General features: G+C 37.4%; 1 protein-coding gene across 1 annotated transcript in view; it reads left to right on the forward strand.

The window, feature by feature from the left end:
- Positions 1 to 1863: 1863 nt before the first annotated feature.
- DBX2 (developing brain homeobox 2) overlaps positions 1864 to 21249 on the forward strand; it is a 36828-nt gene continuing 17442 nt past the window's right edge. Inside the window, exons 1-2 of the mRNA XM_522363.7 lie at positions 1864 to 2438; positions 16756 to 16851. Of these exons, the coding sequence (XP_522363.4) occupies positions 2036 to 2438; positions 16756 to 16851 (499 nt within the window). The 5' untranslated portion in view covers positions 1864 to 2035. The remainder of the gene's footprint in view (positions 2439 to 16755; positions 16852 to 21249) is intronic.

A 21249-nucleotide genomic window follows, 5' to 3' on the forward strand; every position in this document is an offset into this window, starting at 1 on the left:
CCTGAATGATCATTGGGTCAAAACTGAAATCAAGATGGAAATTAAAAAATTCTTCGAACTGAATGACAATACAGACTGTCTTTAGAAAGTTTTCTCTCACGTTTTTCCTTCCAAATTAGAAGTCCTTCCTCAGATGTTCCTTGTTTTTCTCCTCCCAGTAGGCTGTGAATTCCCACGAGGCAAGGACCAGATCTTTCTTCTATGTATTCGCAAGACCACCACAAGTGTTCAATAAATATGAAATGCTCAGTAAAGGTCTGCTGACTAAATCAACAAGTGAACGAACATCGGTAGTATAAATCAGTCTTGCAAATAACTTTCCTCCCATTTAGCGGCAGGTCATAAAATTGTCCACCAGCTTAGAAAAAAAACCCAAACTTTATTAATTTAGTTACCTACGCTCATCTTTGATGAAGCTGGACATTTAAATTCACCATAAAGTGAACTTAAGAAGAATATTTATCTCACTAACCTGGCAACTCTAGCTAGCTTTTAACTAAACTGAGGCCAGAAACCAAATTATTCTTAGGATAAAGAGGAAAAATATAATGTGGCTCCAAACTTCACAGACATCCTTAAAAAATCTCATTCTGAATAAATTCATCTAAATTTGGACAGGAGAGTAGCAATGGTAAGTGTTAATTGGCAGAGAGTTCACAGTTTTAACACTCCACTGTTACAGAGTTTCCTAAAGGAGCAGCCTTCCCAAAGTCATCTTGTGGTTAAAAAGCAAGCTTTATTTACACACACACACACACACACAACCATGCTTTTCATCTGTCCAGTTCCCACTTAGCAAACTGTTAATAAATTTTAAAATACTTAAATTTTCAGAAGAAAAAAAAAGACCAGCTGTAATCCTAAGTAACGCAGTGTTTTCATCCCCGTCTCCCTGCAGAGACGTACACAACTACCAATATCTAGGAGGACCTGCTGGTGGTTTTTTCCCTCTAGGTTTTGGACGCAACCATCTGTCATTTGGCATTTAACCAACTCCGAGTATGAGCTTCTTCTCTAGATCAAAATGTATTAGATCCTCTCTTCTAGAGTGAAGGAGCTGTAAGCAGCTCTCCCCACAATCCTTAAAAACAAATCTTATTAAAAGGTGACCGGAAATGAGTCACTGGAAACAGAAATTTCTTAAAAGGTCTCCGAGAAAAACACATCTCCTTCTCCCTTATAACATAAGGGCCTCATTTAATACGCAAACAACCCACTCTTTCAGAGGTAACTTTTCAAGGGCGGCACAGCTACAACAGTCTCGGTGATACCTTCCACTGACCCTGATAACAGCCCCTCCAGCCACTAGCGACTCCGTTTACTTCCCCTGGAAGCCCATCAGTTGCTCAAGTGACAACCAACACCGGAGAGCCAGGGTTCGCCCAACAGTAGTACGCGGAGACACCCCAGACGCCAGCGCGTCCCCCCCACCCCCACCCCGCCCTCCGGGCGCTCCAGGCCAGCGTCCACCCGACCCCGCGCCTGGGGGACTGCCTGGGCTCTAGCGAGAGTGCCACGGCTCTGCACGGCAGCGGGGAGGTGGCGAGCGCGCCCGATTCACGTCGCCTCCACGCCCACCTCCTCCCACTACGAGTCTCCTCCCCTTGCCACAGCACTACCCTTATTGTTGGCCGCGTCTGTCACTTTGTGGGGCTGGTGACATGAATGGATGGGCTGGACACACCTTCCGTCCGTCCAGAAAAAAAAAAAAAAAAAAAACCCGTCCAGATCTGCATAGAGAGGGGGAAAGACTCCCCCCGGCGCTCCCAGAGCCTACGCTGTCGGCCAGAGAAACTCACAGCTTCCCCCTCCCACACTCACTCCTCCTATCCCTTAAAAAAACGCCCAACGCAAATAAATAATATCGTTCCAAGTCCGCCGCCGTCCCGGGTGGCCTCTCCTCCCCGCCCGGCTCCGCGCGCTCCAGCCCTGCGGGAGGCGGCGGCGAGAAGCTGCGGCTCTGGGCGCGGTGCGGAGCGCCCGGGCGACAGGCGGGCGCAAGGCGGACGCGCAGCAGATCGGTTGGCGCCGCACTATGCTCCCCAGCGCGGTGGCAGCCCACGCCGGTGCGTACTGGGACGTTGTGGCTTCCTCCGCGCTCCTCAACCTCCCCGCTGCGCCCGGCTTTGGCAACCTGGGCAAGAGTTTCCTAATCGAGAATTTGCTGCGGGTCGGGGGCGCCCCAACGCCCAGGCTGCAGCCGCCCGCGCCCCACGACCCGGCGACCGCCCTGGCCACCGCGGGCGCGCAGCTCCGGCCCCTGCCCGCTAGCCCAGTTCCCCTAAAGCTGTGCCCCGCAGCCGAACAAGTTAGCCCCGCCGGGGCGCCCTACGGAACGCGGTGGGCTTTTCAAGTGTTCAGTCCCTCTGCGGACAGTGCGAGGCTGCCGGGCCGGGCTCCGGGGGACCGAGACTGTACCTTCCAGCCTTCAGCGCCAGGTGAGCCAGCTCTCCCCTCCCTCCCCAGCCGCGCCCGCGCCCCCAGGCCGGGTGGTCCCGGGATCTGGGAGCGCCGGCGGTGCGCACTGCGCCCAGGGAGAGCCGGTTTGGGAACTTCCTGGAGCATCTCGAGCTTTAGTGGAGATGCCACTTCGGGAGTAGGGGGCCCAGGCGGAGGCACACCACTTTCTGTGATTCTTTTTTGCCCCATCCCATCCCATTCCACCAGCTTCTTTGCTGTTCCCTTCTTTCAACAGGTGGTAGGGCTGCTTAACTTTTTGGCCTTAAATGGGAAACTCTGAGGGTTCTACGGCCTGCCTGGATCAGTCTCAAGAGGTTTCACCAAGTTCAAAGTTTCTAACCTGCCCGCTCCTGTCTCCCGGGCTGCACGACACCAGCTTTCAGAAAAGTTCTTGACAAGGAGAGATTTGCGCGGCCCAACTTGGGGAGATTTTGCCACTCAAACTGTTAGGATGGTCGGGGTATCTCAGGAACGCGCGCAAAGATCTTTGGAAGGAGAGTTGCGCAAAGTTCTGGCTTTCTCCACTCTTAAATTTTGGATCACTTTAGGCGCAAAGAAATGAAGGCCGACTTTTTATTTGTGCTGAGCTGAAAAACAGCTGAATTGGCAACTGGAGTAGGAAGTTCACCAATAAATAAGAATTTACCGAAAGAAGGGCAGTTTGGGTTTATTTTAATCACCGTATAAAACCTAACTAGTGGGACTGGGAAGAAGGATGACGACAATTTACTCAAATATTAGCAAATGTTATGTAGGGCTCCCTGAAATTGTCAGTGATAAAAGGGAAGAGCCTCTTAGAGACACAGAAACTGAGACCCAATTGGATTTTTTTTTTTTTGGCTGCGTCCTTAAACGATCTTAACTCATTCTTTTAATCCCGATGGGTTTGTCCAGAATGACTAATAGACGCTTTTTCAGCAGTTTCCATTGTCCCAGCAAACTGCCGGATCAAATTTATTGCTAATGGCTTTATAGAATTTAACATGTTTAGAACCTGTCTTGGTCTTTCACTTTGAAATGGTTACTAACAGAATGGAACAAATATAACTATATGAACACCGGTCTCATTCACCTAGTGTAAAACCTAAATGCTAGGGAGCCTTTTTTGCACCCTGAAAGAGGAACAAACAGTTAAGGCAAAGTTTATGGAAATTTGGGCCTCTCTGTTCTTTTTGAAGTGTTAGAAAAATTAGGCATAAAGCAGGTTCACTTGGAAGAGAGTTAATAAATTATATTTCATAAAAATAACATTTTCCAGAAAATTTGTTGATTTGCATAACTTTTGGTGGCTTGGCATTGTGTTGATAGAAGTTATTTTTCAAGGATTCCTAAGCTTTTTCTAATCGTAATTGTCTCCGCCATGAAAAGATATTTAATTTTAACCTTTGCAGATTTCACAGATTACATTTAAATAAAATAAATGCAAATCAAGAGCAGTTATTTCAATAACCCTCAAAAATAATTTACTATATTTATTTATTTCAAAATATTGCAACTAAAGGTTAAAAGTTTTCCTAAGTACATTCTTTTTATTTTCTAGAACATATTCATTCTTGTACACTTAACTAAAGTGTCCAATTGCAAACATTGTTTTTGGAATAATTACGAGGGTTGTAAGAATTTATATTCCCTTTTGAAGTATTCTAATACAGTTTAAGCATGTATTTTTCCAAATATTTTATTCAATACTCATTGAAGATATGATGTTCTAGATTAATTTTCATTTGAACAAACAACCTTTGTTTTCTAACAAATTATTCTTGTAAAGAAAACATTAGTTTCTGAAACTAGAAAAATATCTAAAGAAGAAAACTAAAATCTCATGAATTTGACCCCACAAATATGCTGCTTAAAAACCAGAATTTATATTGATTTATTTTTATAATTGGATAAAGAATGTAGTTTTCTGAACATTGCCCCGGTTTTATTTAAATTACAGATTCTTGCCTTACCAAATGTGGGAATTATTTTATGCAGTGTACAATTATGAAGTTATAATGGACTGCCAACAATTTTTTCTATCAGGTGGAAATTAGGTGAGGATGAAATAGTGATTTGGTGTTCTGGGGACAGCATAAGAGTTGGAGAAGCTTTGTTTTCGGGAAGATAATACCATATTTTTCTGAAATGTTATCGAACAACCAGTTCTGATCCTTTAGACACTAACTTGGGAGTGGACCACAAAATCTGATTTTAGTAATTTCTGCATGTTGACTACCCACTTTTTTCCCAGCCTTAATTTGTTGAGTGCACCACATCTAAATTTGAATAAGAAAGCCCCAGAGTTATTTTTAAGTTCATTGGTGAAATATAGCACCGTTTAACTGCGGGATTTATGCTTCTGCATGCATTTTGGTTTCATTATTTTTCGTTATTTTTGTTACCTACTATTAAATATACCATATATTTCATTCATTCAGCACATGCTTACTGAGTGTCTCCCATGTATCAGGCTCTGTTCTAGGCCATTGGCATAATCAGTTAACAAAACAGATGACTGTCTCGGCCCTTGTAGAGCTTACATTCCATGTTCTGTACTGCTTTATAGGTTAGCAGCCATTTTCAAAATAGCTCCTTTAATCCTCCTAATAAGCTAATGAGGTGGCTATGGGGATTCCAGTTGTTTTTCTCAATGACTATTTCATTTGCTCATTTTGTTTTTGTCCCAAGTATCACTTTAATCATCTATGAACTTGTGAAAGAGAAAAAATTGCCCAAAATCTTCAGACTCCTACCTTCAGACTCCTACCTTTCGTTGACTAGAAGAAAATAATGAGGGCCAATTGGATCACCAATTACATAGTATCACAATAATAAATCAGATTGTGATTTTGCCCCTCAGCCCATAATGGAAGAAATTAGCTTTCCCTTTCCTCTTGTTATGAAATATATTTGAAAGGTGGTGACAGTTAAACACAGTAACACAGATTTACAGGTCATGGATGAAAGTAGAGTTGTCAGTGCTTCATCCCCGAAAATTGTTAAGTTTGAGTATTTACAGCAAGAAAAGCCACACTTCATAGCTATATGTTGTCAAGTTGTTTATATAGAATAGTTTTAAAACTCTAAAAATCAAAGGGCTCAGGGCTAGGGAGGGGCACATTTAGGGCAATATTGGGTAGTAAATAGGTTCTCCTCCAGGGCTTATATCTGAAAAAAGAAAAAATGTCATGGATGTATTATAGTTTATTAGTGGAAACCAGGAGGTTTTTTGAGTAAACTCTGATTATTAGACATCCTTCCTCAGAAGTTTCCTGATGCCATTATTTGTGACAATATTTGGAAAATATTATGCCCGATTAAAATATTCATGTCTTTGTATATAAAAGAGGGCCTCAAAATGTAAAATGCTGAAAGATTTAAATTCTCCTGGCTACAGAATGACATCAGTTTTCCAATTGGTGGTTATGCCATCAATTCTCTTCAAAATAAGTGGAACAAATAGTCATGTTTATTAATAACATTTGTTATTTTAAGCATTTTAGAAAATGTTTGACATAAAAATAATTTCCTGAATATAATTTCCTTTATTGTTTATTAAATCTATTCTTGTGCTGCATATGAAAGGATTGGAAAGCAAATGTTCATTCTGGATAGGTGAATTGAACTGCTTTTTTAAAAAGTAGTTTTGCCAAGTAAGTCATTCTGTGTAGTAAAGAAAAGAGCATTAGTATTTTTTTTTTTTCTGGCATCCGGTTAGGATTGTATCTGACCATCAATACTTAATGTGCACTCTAGTTTTCTTGTCTGTCTCCCAATCCCAAGTACTGTTTACCCATTAATTGTTGACTGTCTGAAACTATTCACACTTATGTCTGGTGCTGCAAACGGTAGTTTTTTCCTCCACTGAGATACACTGAAAGTGTGAAATAAAATGGCCTCTTTTACATTTTAGGCACCTAGGCAAGGGAGAAAAGGGATTTGTGCTCAAAGTGGGGATTCCAGTCTAAGTAAAGACTTTGTGATCTTATTTTTTAAGTCCGAATTAGAGCTTTCTGTTGCTGACACTATGGTTTAGATTCATTTTGACAAATTAAAATCATATAATTTTGAGTGTTGATGATGCTGATTCAGAACCAGGATGACAACAGGGGATTCCGAATGGGATAGTGATAGGACCTATGCTAGTCCATCACTTTGCTGAGGCCATCACTCCAGTCATCCTTTGGTGGAATTTTTTGAGAATACCAGAACCATATTCTTTCCATATCTGTATATTTTTCTGTAATCTGCTCAACATACCTTTTTATTTAAAACTAACATATTAATAACTTTTACCTAGTTCATGAGTAATCAGCTCTATGGTCCCTAAGTTAATAAACACCTTCAGGTTCAAGGAGAAGTTCTTGCAGTGGATAAAATAAAAGAGACTGTTAGAACCAATATCTCTATCTCTCCTTTGCCCCAACACATGCTTCTCTTCTTTGCTCCAACAACAAGCAAATTTCAATCTGGTAATATGTACTAAAACTCTTGAGGTTTAATAATAAAACAGGAGTACATGGAGCAGGCAAATAAGAAGGTTTTAGAACTTTCCACTTACTTAGCTCCATTCCTTTAGGGATTTGAGGGTTATTTTAAGGGGTACGATGGTTTGAATGCCCATAAATTTATGTATGGACTTACGTAGAATTAAACGTAGAATTTAGAGTGTTCAGGGTTGTGCTACATGAAGTCAAAAGGATGCCATATGTTTTGGGCAATTTAAAGGGATTTCTGTGATTGCACCACTGCACTCCAGCCTGGGCAACAGAGTGAGACTCTGTCTAAAAAACAAACAAACAAACAAATAAAAAAACAAAGGGATTGCCAAGGGTGATTTTATTTATATTTGTTTGCCATGGATGTGGTTCAGATATTGGAACCTAAGCTGTGCTTAGACTCCATGATAGTTCTCTTTGGGTGTGCCACCTCCTTCCTGTTCTTAGTGACCACCAGATGTCTTTTTGCTGTAAGAAGATATTTTACAGTTAGATTTGCGCTGAACAATGAGGGAAATGGTAGCAACTTAAAAGTGAAGGACACAACATCCATGCATGATTTCTGTTTAATCATTGTGTTCATAAAATCCTTTGAGATTCTTTGCTATGAAAGTTTATACAAAAATGAAATGTTATTTAAAACATTTAAACAAATGTGTTCTTATGTTAGGGTGGGCATTAAATACAAAGATCTTTTGAGGGTCTTGCTTTGCAGCCCTTAATACAGTGTTTGTCTACTTAATTTTCAGTTAGAAGAAGCTCTAAGTAAAGTTTTTCTAATTACAGTAGTTTTTCTTTATATATACAATGAAAGGACACAACTTTTAAGTCAGTTTAAATAACTGAGTTTTCGTTCAAATACACCTGGAGTCTGTCAGGAATAAAAAGGCAAGTTATAAAATGAAACAATATGATTTTTATCTAGGAATGCTTGTTAGAATCCTCATTTTAGACTTTATTAGATCATGTTTCTATTTTATACTCTCTTAGTAAGAAATTGGATTTTTGCCTTAACATATAACATACTTACCAGGCCCTTGTATATTTTATTTCAAAATGTTTTATTTTACTTTCAGTAATGTTTCCACTTTTAATGAAATCTCTCTCTTTCATTCTTTTTAGCCTCCAGTCAATACTTAACTTGGCAATGCTGAGTGATCCATCACTCTATATAAAGTTACCATAGCTGATTTCATTTTTAATAGGATTATTCATTTTGTCAACCAGCTATTAGTTGAGAATATTTCAGGGGCACACTTTTGTGAGGTATGTGAACAGTCAACTTAACGTACTAAAATTCTCTCTGAAACCAAAGATCAAAAAGCCTATAGGAGTTTTTAGACTTTTAGAACCAAAGCATTCAGGAAAAGGAAAGGAAAACAAACAAAAAAAAAAAGGTTGGGTCTTTTTGTAAAAATTGCTGACTATTTTAATGCCTTCTTGTTTATAAATGATGCACAGATGACTAGATTTTTCACTTTTCTTTCACATGTTCAGGGACCATGCCATAACAACCTTAATTTTTTGTTAACTCTAAGCGACCATCAGAAATAGAATATACAATATATAGATTTCCACAAAGCCTCTTGAAAAGGCTCAAAATTTCTTGTTCTTTAAAACTTTAAGTCTCTATTATTTTTAAAATTAAAATATGTGAAGGAGTTAATAAGTCATTCTTTGAGAAAATTTATGTACATTTAAAAAGGAATAAAAACCGTGACTGCTGGCAAGTTTTTAATAGATAACCTAGGGCCGGATTGAGTTTAGGTGTATTGAACAAGTTTTGTGGTTATATTGGGTCTGAAACAAAAAAGACCATCTGATTGTTTAAAGCTAGAACAGAATAACACCTATCAGTTTACATATTTTCTATAGCTGCTTTTCTATTGAATAGTCATAATGGAGACTGTGTAGCTCACAAACCATAAAGTATTTACTATCTTGCTTTTTATAATATAAGTATGCCAGCGCTTGCTCCAACGTGTAAATGGCAAATTGGTTAAATTTAAAACTACCTATAGCTCTCTGAGCTTTCCTGTATTTAAAAGTCTAGATTCAAGGTCTTCAGATTACTGTTTCTGTAACCATAAGGAATTCGTATAACCTCACAGAGCCTCTCTTTCCTCATTTCAGAATGTGAACAGTGGTAGAGTCAGCATTTGACTTTAAAGCACATACCTCAAAAGCCCACTGGTAAGATACAGGAAAAGATGTGCAGGACTCCTTCCCACCATTTCACCATAAGCAAATTATCGGTAAAAGGGGCGTTGTGTATAAGAAACCATCCCAAAACTCAGTGGCTTGAAGAATAATTTATTATTTTCTCTTACAGTTTTGTGGGCTGACTGGGCTCAGTTGGGTGGTTCCCACTTAGAATCTTGAGTGATGTTAGATGTCTACTGGGACTAAACTCATGGGAAGGTTTGACTGAGCTGGATGTCCAAGATGGCTACTCACATGGCTGGCACTGATGCCATCTGTTGATTGGTTGCTCAACTGGAGCTGTTTATTGCAGCATTCACACTTGGGCTTTCCAAGTTTCTTGGCCTTTCTATAGCAGAGTGGCTGGATTCTGAAAGGGAGAACACCAAGAGCACACATTCCAAAAACCCATGTGCTTTGGAACTTTGGACATTCTGATACTTCCAATACTAGGTCATATGAAGCCTTGCAGTTTCTTATGACTTAGTCTTGGAAGTGACATTCTGGAACTTCATAAGACTTAGTTGCAGAAGTTTCAGAATGTCATATCTGCCATGTCTCTTGGTTAAGCAAGTCACCAAGGCCATTCCAAATTCAAAGGAAGAAGAAACAGACCCCACCTTTCAATGGAAGGAGTACCAAATAATATGTGATCATTTAAAATCTGTCCCAGGATGAAATCAAGATAACCAATATCAGATACACTTCCTGCTAGGTTTGTCTTCTGCTGGAGTAGACCAATGCAGGAATTAATCACACAGAGTGGTATAGCCGGGAGCTCAGGGAACCTTCACAAAGGCTTATAGTATTCTCTTCTGTGACATAGACTTTATAATAAAAAGAGCAAGGAATCTCCTCAAGTTTAGATCATTTTTTCAGAGCGGTCTAATGGAGACTCCCTGAAGGGTAAGGCAGCAGAGGTGATGACCCTGGGCACCTGTGATGGTCATGGTGAACTAACGTCCCACAGCTGGAGGGAAGCCAGACCCTGTCAACTTGTTGGTGTTGTGAGGATAGATAAGATGTTGCTGGAAGTGTTCACACAAATGCTTGTCAGCACCTGTTGCTACAGCATGTTGTTACTGCATAGCAGCTTTCCCTTTGGCCCTTCTTTATTCCGCTGCATCCCGTCCACCACTGCCAGGTGTACTTTTCTCAAATGTAGTTTTCATCATGTCACCAAGCTACTCAGGAAAACCTAAATTATCCAATTTGACTACAGATTAAATGAAATTACCTAGTTTGGCCTTTAAGGCCTTCATTCCATCAACTGTATTTAACTCTTCTAGCCACATTGCTTAATGTTCACCCGTGGAGCCTTGTCCCAGTAGCCAGGCTGGTCTCCTTCACCTGCCCCATGTGTTAACACCATCCTTGCCTCTTTTCCTTTGTCCCTGCAACCTTTTCTTCTTGCAATGGTTTCATTCTCTTCTTTTGCCCTTCCAAGTACTTTCCAAATCAAGGCCCTGATTAAGATGTTTCTCCTGCTTAAAGCCTTCTTTGAACAAGGCTTTCTTAAAATATCCTTTTCTTTTTATTCTGTATTTCAGTAGAAGTCTGCACAATACTGCTTTTTTATGTGCTGTTTTAGTCTTGGTCTCAGATTATATACTAATGGCAGGAGGAGAGGCTAACATTTATTGAATGTCTACAATGTGTCAGGTGTTGTTTTATGTTCTTTTCACGGTCTCATCCTTGCTCTATATTATAATCACCTACAAAGTGAAAAAATGTTATGCGGGTGTCCAGTCCTAGCCAGCCTGATTTAAAACAATTGATGTGGGGGCTAGGCATCTGTATCTTTGAGAAGCAGCCCAGACAATTCTAATGTGTATTCAGGGTTGAGAACCGCTGGCTATGGATGTTCACAGTATGAATTTTGTTAGATTGCATCTCCTTGGGGAGTGTGTCAGCTTTCACTGAACAAAACTGAACTTGGAGTAACTGAGAAATTTACATTTCATTTCATTAACCAGCAGACTCAAATCTGTAAGTTAAAGAATATTAAAAAATATAAATTATTCCAGGAAGGAAACTCCTTTTTCAATCTTTGTAGTCCCAGCACACAGTGCAGTGCTCAGCACTTGACAGATAGGCAGCACATACTATTTGCCCTAAATTGAAAGGATAGAAGCAAACAAGTAGACACTGCACTTGATATATCTTCTCATGAGCTGTACCAAAACATTAAGACCCTTTGTTTTTCTGTCTTTAAAACACTTTTGAGGCAAAAAATGCGGGCTTCTCTTGTTTTCTGATAAACAGAAAAGCAAAGGATGAATTTACCTAACTTGCTATGCGTGGTGATTGAAGGCAAGGTTTGCAATTAGATCACATAAACGAATTACTTTCAGATGGACTAAGTATTAAAATAAATCAAACTTCATTAGCTAATTGATATTTCTTTGTTCTAACTATTCAAGATAGATGTTTGCTGCTCTTTGGAGTCTTGTTTTGGGTGCCCTCCACCCTAGACTGTCGGTTCAATTGTGTCTTATTTGCAAGTCAGAAGTTTAGATTTTTGACTTCTTAGTGGCCACGTACCTGGCATGTGAAGGAGGTCATTAAAACCATCCTTTTGGAATTATTTACTTCCCTGTCATTCTTTATTATTATTTTATTTATAATTTATTAATTTTAATTTATTATTTATTAATTATTATTTAGTTAATTATTTTAATTCATTATTAATGATTAGTTTTAATTAATTTATTATTAATATTATTATTTGTTATAATAATATTCTTAATTATTTACTTCCCTGTCATTCTTTCCTAGAGGTTGTTTTTTTTTTCTTCCCCCCGGTGGTTGCCTTAGTAAGATACTTTGGAACCTTCTATCATTTCTCCTCATCCTTCTTAAATGCAGTGGTTCCTGAAATTTATTTGAAGGTTTTATTAGTGGTCTTTAGTATTCTTCCTTTGAAATGTCAGTTCAAGTCAGTTAGTACCATAATTTGTTTGTATTGCCAATAAGAATGTGGCTTCACACCATTTAGATTCCTGATGTTCTTCTCCATTACTAAAGGAGAATAAAAAGAACAAAAAAAATTTAAAAAATTATTGTTTTCTAGCTAAACTTGTAACCTTGCTTGGCTATGGGATACTTGTATCACAGAACCATCTAGTCAGCTAAGTTAAAAAAAATCAGGCTAGTTCACCATTAGGTTGGCTATAAGTTCCCATCTTAAATAAACATGCAAGATAAAAGATATCTTGAATCTGTATCTTCAAATAAGTCATACGGAAAGTTCATGAAGTTTTCTCTGAATACATAATTTTAGTCATTTGGATTCAGACAAGCCCCAGTTTAGTTCCAAAATTTTTAAGTCATTTTGTTTGTAACTCATAACAGTTTCACACAGAAATTGGAAGCTTGATTGATAGGTGTATCAGTCAGGGTTCTCCAGAGGAACAGAACTAATAGGATATATAGGCATATATATAAAGGGGAGTTTATTAACTATTAACACAAGATCACAAGGTCTCACAATAGGATGTATGCAAGCTGAGGAGCAAGGAGAGCCAGTTCGAGTCCCATAACTGAAGAACTTGGAGTCCAATGTTTGAGGGAAGGAAGCACAGGAGAAAGATGTAGGCTGGTAGGCTAGGCCAGTCTCGTCTTTTCACTTTTTTCTGCCTGCTTTATATTCTATCTGCGCTGGCAGCTGATTAGATAGTGCCCACCCAGATTAAGGGTGGGTCTGCCTTTCCCAGCCCAGTGACTCAAATGTTAATCTCCCTTGCAACACCCTCGCAGACACACCCAGGACCAGTACTTTGCATCCTTCAATCTAATCAAGTTGACACTCAGTAGTAACCATCATAGTAGGATATGAAATTTGGAGTGTCTCGAGATGTTGTGTTAATACAACCTGATGTCATGCTGTAGAACCTAAACTGTTTATATTTTTTTCCAGAGGAAAGGCCATTTTTTTTTTCTCTCTCATGGAAATCTTGGGAGATGTGTCAGTTGTCCAGGGTCTAGCTCTTATTGAATAACTGGCAGAGTCATGGTGCATGAAATCTATCCCTCATGGCTAGTAATTAATTATTATATTAAATCTTTATTGTTTTTCTCATCCTTTTTTCTTTTAATTTGCTGTGAGCAGTCATAATCACATTTCAGATGTGTCGAATGTTAATGAATCAATGAGATAGCATGTGTTAAATTTGTAGCTAGTCCAGTGCCTGATATATAGTAAGCACTCCTTAAATATTATCATTATAAATATTGTTCAGTGAGCCTACAGTTAATCATTTCTAACATGATAAATGATTAAGCAACTGCATCTAGATGGCACTGATGGGTTTGAAATGCATTTTATCTAGGATCAAATTACCTTTTCTACCTTTTTCGGAGCACCTTCCAAGTAGTTCTTAAGGGTTTACAGCACATCTATCAACTTGTCACTTTGTTTTCATCAAAGCAGAGTTTCCTGTTTTGGTCATTACTTAAAAAATGTATATGGTTCACTAAAGTTAAAAGTGTGATACATATATATATATATATATATATATATATATATACCTTCAATGCAGTGCATTGTTTTAAATGGTGGTTTCTTAAGGCCATTCAGTGCTCCTGCAGTCACGTGCTCACTGGATTAGCATTTGACTTAGGTCAAAATAGGAACATGTAAAAAAAAAAAAAAAGCACTTAATTGGAATTTTACAGTGATTTTCACATAAACCAGCTTAAACAAGATGTATTTATGTATAGCAATCAGGAATTGACTTAAACTCGTGTGTAAATATGCATGTCAAAAAGGTGATTTAAAATGGTGAAAAATTGTACACGATAGAACTTCAAGCCTGGTCACATCACAAAATGTGAAGAAGTCCAGTTCTTTAGTCAAAACTAGAATTGTTACTGTAGATTATGATTACTTTTTTTGCAATTACAGATTTTGATACTGTCATTTTGATTACAGCTTTTTTATATTAAGATAGGGTAATGTAGAGAGATATAATAGACTATTCAATTAAAATGGTTTTTCTGGTTAAATTCAGCATTAAGATCAGATATCTGTAAACCACATTTATCACTAAGAATTTAATTGATCATTTATTTTAAGTAAACCATCCATTTTTAAAATATTTTATTTTCCCACTTTTAGGGCCCTAGGGTTGGGATGAGAAACATTTTGGTTAGAATAGAAAAATTTGTAATATATATATGTATATATAAGGATGCAATATGTATGCAATATATACACACACATATTGCATACATATTGCATCCTCATATTAATGATATCAGTAGTATGATCACATTTTCTATGCCCTAATTAAGCAAAAAACAAAACCAAAACCTTTTATTTTGTTTTCTGTTTCCAGTTAACATGGTAAATGTTTAATTTTATGTCAGCAAATGTAACATTGCTGAGTCTTTTTTTTTCTTTTACCTCAAAAGACAACAACAATAACAACAAAAGTCCAAAACAAAACAGCACAAGAGCCATCATTTTATTATTTATAGAATGTTTATCTTGGAGGGGAAATAAGTTAGCTAACAGAAATGCTTGAAAATAAACATAATTAGGCAACTTTTATATTTCTTCTTTCTGAAGTACTTCATATATCCATAGCAATAATGAAAATGTAAATCTGCATAAATAATGCCATACTCTTGTAACATAATTTAAGATGTAAAATTCAAATGAAATGATTTATAATTTCCATGACAGTTTTATAGTCAATATAAGAACAACTTATGATAACAATGAAACTTCAAAAAAGTTTATAAAACTTTTTGAACATCAGAATTGGTTTCCTTTTTATGCCTTTGCTTAGCGGCCATATTTTCAAAACAGCATTAAAACAAACACTTGATTCTTTAAAAACCCAAGTATTTAAAAAAAACCTAAAAGCATTAATGTTAACAACTTCCCATTGTGTGCTAGGAAGAAAACTGCATTTATGATTAATTTGCAATTTTAAAGCACCCAGGACCCTGAAATGCTATAAAAATTCTTATTGGAAACTATACTTATTTTGATACACCCTTCAAAGAAATTGTGAAAATAAATATAAACAGCTCATCAGTTCGTTAAAATACAAGTCTGAAATTACTGTGTTCTTCAAAAAGGTATGTAGTCATATGGAAACAATATTCACGAATGTGATTAAGAAAAGGAAAGAAGTTGTCCCTTGAATATGAAAGAATAATAATAAAAATATTTATTTTCAAGTCATGTTTTAGATTTCAAGGTCATCAGTTATGAGAGACACCATGTTTTAGGATGGGTCAGGAAGCAGGGGAAGGATTAATTCTTGATCCTCATTCTTTCCCTAAGACCAGGGAAGTTTTCTGTTTGTTAGTTTGGAAGACCATTTGTTCATTTACTAAAAAATTTTTTGACTGTTTAGAATGTGCTAGGCACTCTGTTGAATGTGTCATGGTATGGGCAAGTGCCCACTTTAGGCAATCTCCACCTACAGTTATATTGTATTAAACCTATTCTATGAAAGGACATGGTGTGTCTAAGGCACTTAACCAAAGCACAGCATACAGTAAGTGCTCAATAATGGAGAGTTATTATTCATGTTTTATCCTTTATAGCTGTTCTCATCTACTGAGGAACAGAGTTTAACTTAAAATGTTAAATTCAAAGGGGATGATTCATCATTTCTATGATGGTTTTATAGTCAAAATAATAGAACAACTTATACTAATGAGACTTCAAAAAAAGTTTATAGAAGTTTTTGGCCACCAAAATGGGTCTCTCTTTCATACTTTTGCACAGGAGTAATAATAAATAGTTGATGCATTTCTCCTGAAAACTTTATGAATAGATTATTTTAATAAAACTATGCGGAGCAGAATTACATGGCAACTCACTATACTAGAAACACATATATCTTCAGGGTGACTAGATTACTCTTGAGATAAAATGGGATTATTCTCAAATACTTTAAGTCATGTAAATGTGATCAGAAACACCACTTTTTGTTATGGAATTGCTCAGTAAATTTACTCTTACCAACTTTGGAATCCAACTAACTATATGTTTCAAAGAACCATCTGAAAATAAGCAAAGAGATATAAACTTTAAAAATTAAATGTAAGCACATAACATTTAAATCATTTCTTGGTAAGTAGGATATCTAGAGCTGTGCTATTTAATATAACCCCTAGTCATATGAGTCTATTTAAATATAAGTGAATTTAGAGTAAATATGCAGTTATTCATTATACTAGCTACATTTTAAGTGTACAGTAGCTGTATGTGGGTAGCAGATACCATTTTGAACAATACAGACATAGACATTTCCAATCATCACAGATAGTTTTCTTGGACAGTGTTGTTCTAGGGTATTTTAAATAAAGGAATATTTGATGTTTGCTATTTATAATGATGACCGCACAGAAAATGATCTAAGAAGCTTGGTGTTTCATAGTCTCTTTGCGTCTTTTCACTACCCCTCTCAAATCTTGATGAGATTATTTGGCATGCTCTTTGACAGACAAAGGCTACTTTATAATAACTTTAATTTCAATACAAATTAAAACTAAGCAAAGTATTTACTCAATGACTTTTAGGAAACTGGAGTTTTGAATATTGTCTTAAAGAAATGGCTAATCAATGAGATCAATGCTTTCTCTGCAGCACCTTCCAAACCTTTCCTTCTGAGCGCCCCGCCATTCTACTCGGCGTGCTGCGGTGGCTCCTGTCGGCGCCCTGCATCCTCCGCTGCTTTTCCAAGTAAGTTTTTATCCTTCATCAGCAATGCCTCAGTTATTCCGTAAACCAAAGCTGCAGGATTTAATGTGCTCTGGAAAACTAATTGGTAATGCAATGGCAAGGAGCTAATTCCTCACTAAAAGTCACAGCGATCCTATTCAAGAGGTTTCCAGAGATTTATCAAACCTCAGCACACTGAGCAATTGTGAGCAGTTCTAATGGCATTGAAACCCAGGGCCGACACATCACCAAAAGCAACTTGTTTTCCATTTGATATAAAAGATCTCGGAGGGACCAGCTTGGCTTTTCTGAAATGTGTAGCAACACTCCTTTAAAGAAGAGGAAAAAGGAAAGGAAGGAAGGCGAAAAATTGTGCTGTGTAAAATTTCCATTCCGCTTAAAATGTAACACAGAAAGTCACTAAGTGTCTATGGAGAATAATTTAAAATTGTCAAGATCGTGAGAGGAGATAAATCTCTCCTTTTTGGCATCTTGAAGGTAACCAACCAGAACTGTTGGAAATATTTTCAAGAGAACTCTTCTCCCAACATTGTAAAAGCAACATTTTAGTAGAGTCTGGGGGTGGAGTGAGAATGACAGACTTTCAAAATCTCGCAGTGTGCACACACACACTCTCACACTCAAAGGAAAAACGCAGGCATAAAAGTAAAACTCCCCTTGGTCTTGAGATTTCTGGATTAGATGAGAACATCTAGGCAGGGAATTTGAGTTTATGGTAAAGAGGTCCAGTGGAGGGGTGCATTTCTTTCAGCTGCCCAAGAGAAAACACTTACTCAGCTTAACAGCTCTGTCAGGTGAAAAGTGAAATTAAGAGTTGAGTCAGGCTCTTGTGCCGAACCCCATCACGGTTGAATTCAGATCGCTGCTGCCTCTGTGCATGTGTTTTGGGAATGGTTCAGGAAAGCAGTTGCTCGACAGAATAATTCCTGACAAGTGAGGCAGCAAATGCTGGCCGTTTAATGAGCTGCAGGCTCTAAGCATCTCTTTAGGGAGCTGATACTTTCCCACAGAGCACTTTACATGGCTGGGACCTGGCCACAATGGGTGACAGACCCGTGACCAATCGTCACTTTCACTCGACTCATCCACACGCGACCTCACCACGATTTTTCACTCTGCAGATGAACTTTAAGAACCGTTTCACATGGAAAAGGCTTGGGCAAGGGTCAGTTGCCCTTTTGTATGGTCATAAAGCAAGGCTCTGTGTGTCAGTCTTTTCTCCTGTCTCACATTCCAAGTGAATTTCTAGACACCATTTAAAGCACTTGACTGAAAAATAAAGCAGTGAATGAAACTGACTTTTATAGACTCATTCTAGCTCATCTTCCCATATAACCCTGTCTACCTGAAAAGGGATTTAGTGGATGAGCTGAGTGTATACAGGGACTTGCTGAATACATAGGGCCCATTATCAACTGTGGGGATTCTTTATTAACCGGGACTGATACACTACTATTTTGGAAGTGACCTATTAATTGTCCATTTAACTAGAATGTATTGAATTCAAACAGAAAAATAGAAACCATGACTAAACCTTTTACTCGCTCCTTCAAGGTGGTCTCCTGTGAGGGCAATTGAAAACTCTTGTGCAAATTAAGGAGACATTTATCACCATATATTAGAGTATCAGGAAAAGACTTCTGGAGTAGAGACCTAAAACCCAAATATCTGATACCATATCATGATGGCATCGCTGTGGAATTAAATCTTCAGTGTTAGATTTCGGGAGTGGAGATCAAAAGAGGTCCCACACTTAGCTTCAGTTATTTCATCATGATATGATACTGGGTTTTTACTTCAGAAAATCTCTGGCAGTTCAGGTAAGTGGAAATGGACAAAAAATTCCATGTAATAGGTGGACAGACATTCATGTGCGTGTGGGTGTGTGTGTATACTTATTTTATAGGGACGTTTGAAGAGTCTCAAGCTATCAAAGTTTGGGCCAGTTTACTAGATAGAAAAGAAAGGTTGGGTCAGTTCAGTAAATAGAGCATGTAAAAGTAATGCTAAAGATGTTTTCTAGATGACTTTATCTTCTCTGCTGCTTGAAAAATTACTTTAAGCAGGTCTTATTTTTCTCCATCTGCTTCCCAGTCCTTTCTACTTTGTTCCTTTTGCATAACTCTTGTAAATTATAGTGTTTATCCCTGGAGGTTTATGAAGTCCTGTGTTTATCTTTTTCTTAAAAATAAATATAAAAGCTGAAAATTAGTACAGCTCTAATCAAGGATAGAAAATGATGCACTTGGTTTGGCTTCATTTCTAAAGTTGGCATTTTAAAACAGTTTAGAGATCCCACAGGTGATTTTAATAAATGATAGTTTCTCATATTATTAGTTATAACTCTAAAATGAATTTCATATTTTCTTATTTATAATGTTCATTTGTATTAACAGCAAATAATAACATGGTAGAATTAAGCTGTCAATAAAGAATTTTACATAAATAACCAGGATACCAAGGTACAGTTAATAAGGTTTACATCTGTACAATAATCTTCTTTAATTTAAGGCATTTACTAGATTTTCTTTTTTTCTCCTTTTTCTAATAATAAGAATGATTTTTATGCCCAGGTCTTTGTATTATTTAACATTGTACAAGCAAAGGAAAATGTACTGTCCAAATAAAATTGCATTAAGTTTCAGCTCAGACAGCCAAAATTAGGTTTATATTAAAAAGTTTAATAACTGATTAAATCAATGGCCCTCACCATTGTTTCACAATATTGCTTCACTCTTTCCAAAGAGTAGGATCAGACCAGCACATTTTTAACTACGTGAGTGAAGTATAATTTTGACTCTTAACCTGATTCATTTATTTAATATTGATTTAGTTTTTCTTGTTAACTTCTTAGATTTACGACTGACTTCCCATTGCAATGTGGTAACAATCATTCATTCAATGGCCTTCTCACATATAGTAAATAGTTTAATAGGCTATTTAAGCACAATGCTTACAGTGGGGAAAAATTAAAAGGCAGTGGTAACAGTTCTTCCCTCACCCAAAGCAGTGTATGGAAAATCTTTGATATTACAACCACAAGGTTCTTTTCAAAATAACATATTTCTCAAATAACATGAAATGGAAAGTTGTGGAAATTATGTAAATAATGACTTTTTAAAAATTACTTAAAGTGTAGGAATCTTAATGATGTAAACTAGCTGATTGAATTAATCAGATAATTATTTTGTTTCATCTTTGAGTATCCAACTTGAATTTGACCTTTGAATTTTATGCCTTAAAAGACAAAGGTTAAATTTGGAGCAGCGTTATAAAGATTTGAGCCAAGTATTCTTCTGAGACAAACTGCTGTGCCTTTTGGGAGATGAACTTATATTCTACATTTTAAGATAATTATGCTATCTTCTTCTTGTTGTTAAAACTTAAAAAAAGTAATACACTCTCCAAGTTTGAATTTTTAAGATTGTGTTGAAGGCAGAAAGGAAGGGACATTATTTTTCTAATTGTGAATGTATGTTGATTCTATGAGCTTCATGGTCAAAGATGGGGAATGTTCTGATTAGTATTCTTGCCACCTGTCCTTTCTGTGTTCTCTTTTACTACTCTCAGCTGGAGTGGCCAGTGGACTGAGGACACTAACCAGATCTGTGGAAATCTACAAAATGCTGCGTACAATTTTTAAATAAGGATTAATCTTAGCATTGTAAGATCTTCAGAGGGATGCAGAATTTTTTTTCTAATATAAAAAGGAGGCTAATTATATTGTCTAAAACATAATCAAGTTTGTGCAATAAGTTGAATAGGTGTTGACTTCTCAAAAGTACAGGGAGGGGTGTTCCATAGATAAATGGCATTCAGTCAACCAAGAACAATGTTTAAAGGAGTCAGAGACTCAAAGACAATAGATTTTCCAAGTTGATGGCTCTATTCAGCAGTTCTAGAGAGGCAGCGAAAGTATTGGAGTAATATTCCTGGAATGGAGTTCCTTTTCTCCCCAGATGTTCTTAAGCAGTAAAGGGTGGGTGATGGGTGGGGGAGGGTAACTGCTTAACAATATGGGGTGGTTTTCTCTGGTCTTGTCTATAGCCTTAGTCTGAGCATAACATGAAATCTAACAGGGCTGCTTATGAAGTCCTGATTTTTGGTTTCCAAAAACAAGTGAAGAATAGGGGAGGGGGAGAATGACTGAATAGAACAAAGCAGGAAAGCATACTGTCAGCTCAGTATGTGTCTACAAAATGATACACGGTTGTTGGATTGTGCTTTTGGAAATAGACCATCCAGAACAAGAGACATCAGACTACTACTGGACTCTGAAATGGTCAGACTGCCTGCACCTGTTCAGTTCTGGAGGCCCACTTTAAAAGGTACATTGAACAAACTCTCATATAAAAACCAGGTTAAGAGGTATACAGCAACTTAAAATAGCAAAGACTC

The sequence above is a fragment of the Pan troglodytes genome, chromosome 10 (genome assembly GCF_028858775.2).
Source record: "Pan troglodytes isolate AG18354 chromosome 10, NHGRI_mPanTro3-v2.0_pri, whole genome shotgun sequence".
NCBI lineage: Eukaryota > Metazoa > Chordata > Mammalia > Primates > Hominidae > Pan > Pan troglodytes.